The following is a 3,566-nucleotide window of genomic DNA, read 5'->3' as shown; positions in this document are numbered from 1 at the left end:
CCCCAAAAAAAAAAAAAAAAAAAAAAAAAAAAAACAGGCCCATGGGAATGAGAAATGGTCAGGAAGTTGTGAGGAATTTCTGACACCCAAAGCTACAACATTCCCTTCTGTACAGCAAGGTATGTAAATCACCTTATATGACATCTCTAGGATATTGCTGGCCTATGTTATGCGTTTTGCCTTATAATTTCAACATGTAGCTGTAGAATTATATAGGCCTTAGTGCGGTAGATATAATACTACACAAAGTCATTCCTCAGATTCATGATTATAAAGTCTTCCACAAGAAACAAACCTCAGCACACAAACACCTCCAGTAGTTTTCTAAATGGCATAAAATGCCAACTGCATCTCAAAGAGCCTCTGGCTTTGGGACACACGCGTCTGGCCACGTCTTTCCCAGACTGTCATCACGCACGGAGGACTTCACTCCGAAAACACTGCCTGCTGCAGGGACAGGCTGGAGCATCCGCCCCAATCCCAGCATCACCTAGTTTTGTCATTATCATCAGGAGACAGTGAGCACCGAGGGGAAAACACTGGCCCAGGGTCTGGCCCAGCCCCATGCAGTCAGCAGCTCCCCACCAGCCCAGCAATTTCCTTACTTCCTCAAAATCCAGAGCTACATGCTCTTGAAGATCACTTCCAGGGGGTTGCAACCCAGTGACAATGTCTAGCTTCGTTCCTCCTCGCCTATAGGGAAGAAATCATTCTCTGTATAAACGTCACTTGCATACAGAAGGCGTGGTGTGAGGTGCTGAGGACACAGCATTTAAAAGATGTCATGGTCAGTGCCCTTCAGGATTTACTTTCTAGCAAGGGAGACAATTACTTCAATAATTATGTAAATACCATTGTGATGTTACCAAGGAAAAGGACCTGGAACTAGCAGGGTGTATAATGGGGGGCTCCCGTCATATTTCAGCTGAGCCCTGAAAGCTGATGGGGTGGCGGGTATTCCAGGCAGAAGGAAGGCAAGTATGGAGTGCTTGTGTGGGAGAAGCATTCAAATCACAAACAGAGTGAAGCAAGCCTCTTAGAACCACTCATTTAAAGAGTGTAGCTGCCTCCAGGCCCTGGGTGAGGGCCATGGCTGTCAGGATGGCCCTGCAAGGGGAGGGGCAAGACCAGAAACACATACTCCAAGACAGGAGTCCGGTCCTGAGGCTGGACCCACCCCTGGCTCGTTATTTCTGGTGCCAACCATGTGTCAGCATCACACATATGAAGTGTGACTGAAAAATATGGTGAATGTTCAAATATCTAAAAATTGATTACAAGTGTCTTTAGTTATGCTGTTGTGGCTGCCTCAATGTCCTGAATCAGTTCAAAACATTGATCTTTCAAGGTCATCTTGACTTTGGGGAAGACTCAGAAGTCACATGGTGCCAGACCTGGTGAATAAGGTAGGACTGTGATGTTTTCACAAGCCTGCCGTTCCATTGCACGGCACTCAGTGGCAGCAGTCACCGTGTTTTTTATCACACTTCCTAAAAACATTCATGAAAATGGACTTCCAGGACAGCTCCAGAAAAGTGACAATGACGGCAGAATGAGTATGCTCTGAGGGGGAGTCGTGGCAAGCTGTCTTTTACTGTAATGACTTTTAAAATCTAGCCACTCATTGTATATTTCAATCACACCTCACAGGTTCAGGTGGAAACACTTGATACAGTCACAGATGCAGGGAGATACAAGACAGAAGAGGAGGAAGACACAATTTTGCACCGCAGGGCTCTCTGAACAGCTCCAAGAACGGGATGGGGCATGAGGATGGGAAAGACTTGGAACAGGGAGAAATACCTGAACTGTGGGAACAAAATAAGCAGAGACACAGTGCACAGGCATGGGGTTCAGGATGAGGAGAAGGCAGAGGTTGGCAACAGTGTCCAGCGGGCTCAGGCTGCTACCTCTGATTCAGTAGGTGGACATGGCAATGCCAGTCTTCACAATGGGTTTGGAGACCTCATCAAACCCCAGATCTGCCCAGACTGGCCCTATAGTTAAAGGTGTTTGCCCTCCCCTTGCACTAGTTCCAAGTTTCTCAACTGCTAGAGTCCCAAGAACCACCCGAGGGCTGAGGATTTAGCTCAGTGGCACTGTGCCTGCCTTGTAAGGGAAAGGTCCTGAGTTCGATTCCTGATACAAGAACAAACAAACAAACAATCATTTGGGACAGGCAGCCTCATCTCCAGAGACTCTAGTTAGGTAAACAGGGATGAGACATAGGCCCAAACCTCAGCAAGAATCAAAGGCTCCTCCAGCCACCAGCTCTAGGACCAGGAGGATTCTTGGCCTCCTACAGGATATGATCCTGGACCAGTTGCCCCCTCTTGGTCACAGTGGGTGTCTTGGACTCATCTGTCCTGTGCATGGGGACAGAACCTCAATGCAATGGAGAGAAGCAGGAATGGAGAGCCATGGAATGTTGAGCACCGAATGGTCCCAGATCTAGGGACATTCTCAGGGATAGTGGCAGCTGAGTGGGCGAGTGCCCAGGAAGGAAGAGGGGACATTCTGAGCAAAGGGCACAGCTTGTATAAAGAAGCATTCAACACCTTTAAGCAAAAAGTGCAGAGTGGAGTAGAAGTGAAGCCAGAGGGTCAGGTTCACAACACCGCCCCACAAAGAAATCAGGACTTAAACTAGGCAGCAACAGAACCCTGCTGCAGAACCCTGAACCCTGTGGGGTCCCGGGTGAGCTGGGCTCAGATACAGGAAACACCGCTCTCTCCTCACTGCTCTTCACCTGCCAACATCAGTCTCCATGCTTTAAGGTCACTTACTCCTATCCAAAAGCAGATTCAGACCCCTTCTACACAACTGTCTTGTCAACCAGACGCAAGAAGCTGGTGCGGGAACCCAGTCGGGCAAGCAGTGGCGGGTGAGCGGGAAGGAGAGGTGGAAGCTGCCACCCAAGCAGGTTGGCCCAGCCCGGGACAAGGCAGCTGAATGTGCTGTTCTCAGGCCACATCAGTTCCTCTCTGGGTTTTCTCTTCCTAGAAGAACCTGCAGCTTCTCTAGGTGAGTTCAGGGCCCTTGAGGGCAGGGGAGGAAGGGCCACAGAGATGGAGACACGATATGGCCCCCACTGGGTTTGACCAGATCTGACTCAAACACTTCAAGCGTTACTGAGAAATGCCAGGGCAACTTGTATGCTCCCAGAGGCCTCACCAAGATCTTGAATTTACTCAAATGACCACTGGTGTCTTCACATGACTAGTTCCATCCTCCGCAAAGAACACAAAAAGAGGTGCAGACTGGAGGTGCTGTTAAACTCTGCAGGCTTGTAAAATAGGGGCGTGATGATTCTCCAGGGGAAGAGGGGAGCAAGGGGCTGGAGAAAGCCGCAGCCCCACTTCTGCACCACAGAGCCGTCTGGCTCGAGGACACACCCCCGGGCCAGGCCTCCAGCATGGTGTGAGCATACTCTCCGCGGGGAGGAGGAAGTCAGGCCCCAGACGTCTGAGGAAGGCAGTGCAGGGGAGGGCCCCGCCACCCCTAGCCCGGACAGCGGCGCGCACTGAGGCAACGGGATGGGGCGCGGGTCCCGGTTGCGGCCCGGC

The 3,566-nt window shown here is 50.6% G+C and overlaps 1 protein-coding gene across 1 annotated transcript in view; it reads left to right on the top strand.

The window, feature by feature from the left end:
- LOC104862488 overlaps nucleotides 1–3,424 on the top strand; it is a 5,627-nt gene extending 2,203 nt beyond the window's left edge. Inside the window, exons 3-4 of the mRNA XM_010624551.1 lie at nucleotides 2,803–2,923; nucleotides 3,299–3,424. Coding sequence (XP_010622853.1) covers nucleotides 2,803–2,923; nucleotides 3,299–3,424 — 247 coding nt within the window. The remainder of the gene's footprint in view (nucleotides 1–2,802; nucleotides 2,924–3,298) is intronic.
- Nucleotides 3,425–3,566: the final 142 nt, after the last annotated feature.

This window comes from Fukomys damarensis, unplaced genomic scaffold (assembly GCF_012274545.1).
Source record: "Fukomys damarensis isolate Sample0158 unplaced genomic scaffold, DMR_v1.0_HiC HiC_scaffold_12, whole genome shotgun sequence".
Classification (NCBI taxonomy): Eukaryota; Metazoa; Chordata; class Mammalia; order Rodentia; family Bathyergidae; genus Fukomys; species Fukomys damarensis.
The sequence above is the reverse complement of the archived record's forward strand: the minus strand, read 5'-3'. Positions and strand labels throughout refer to the sequence as shown.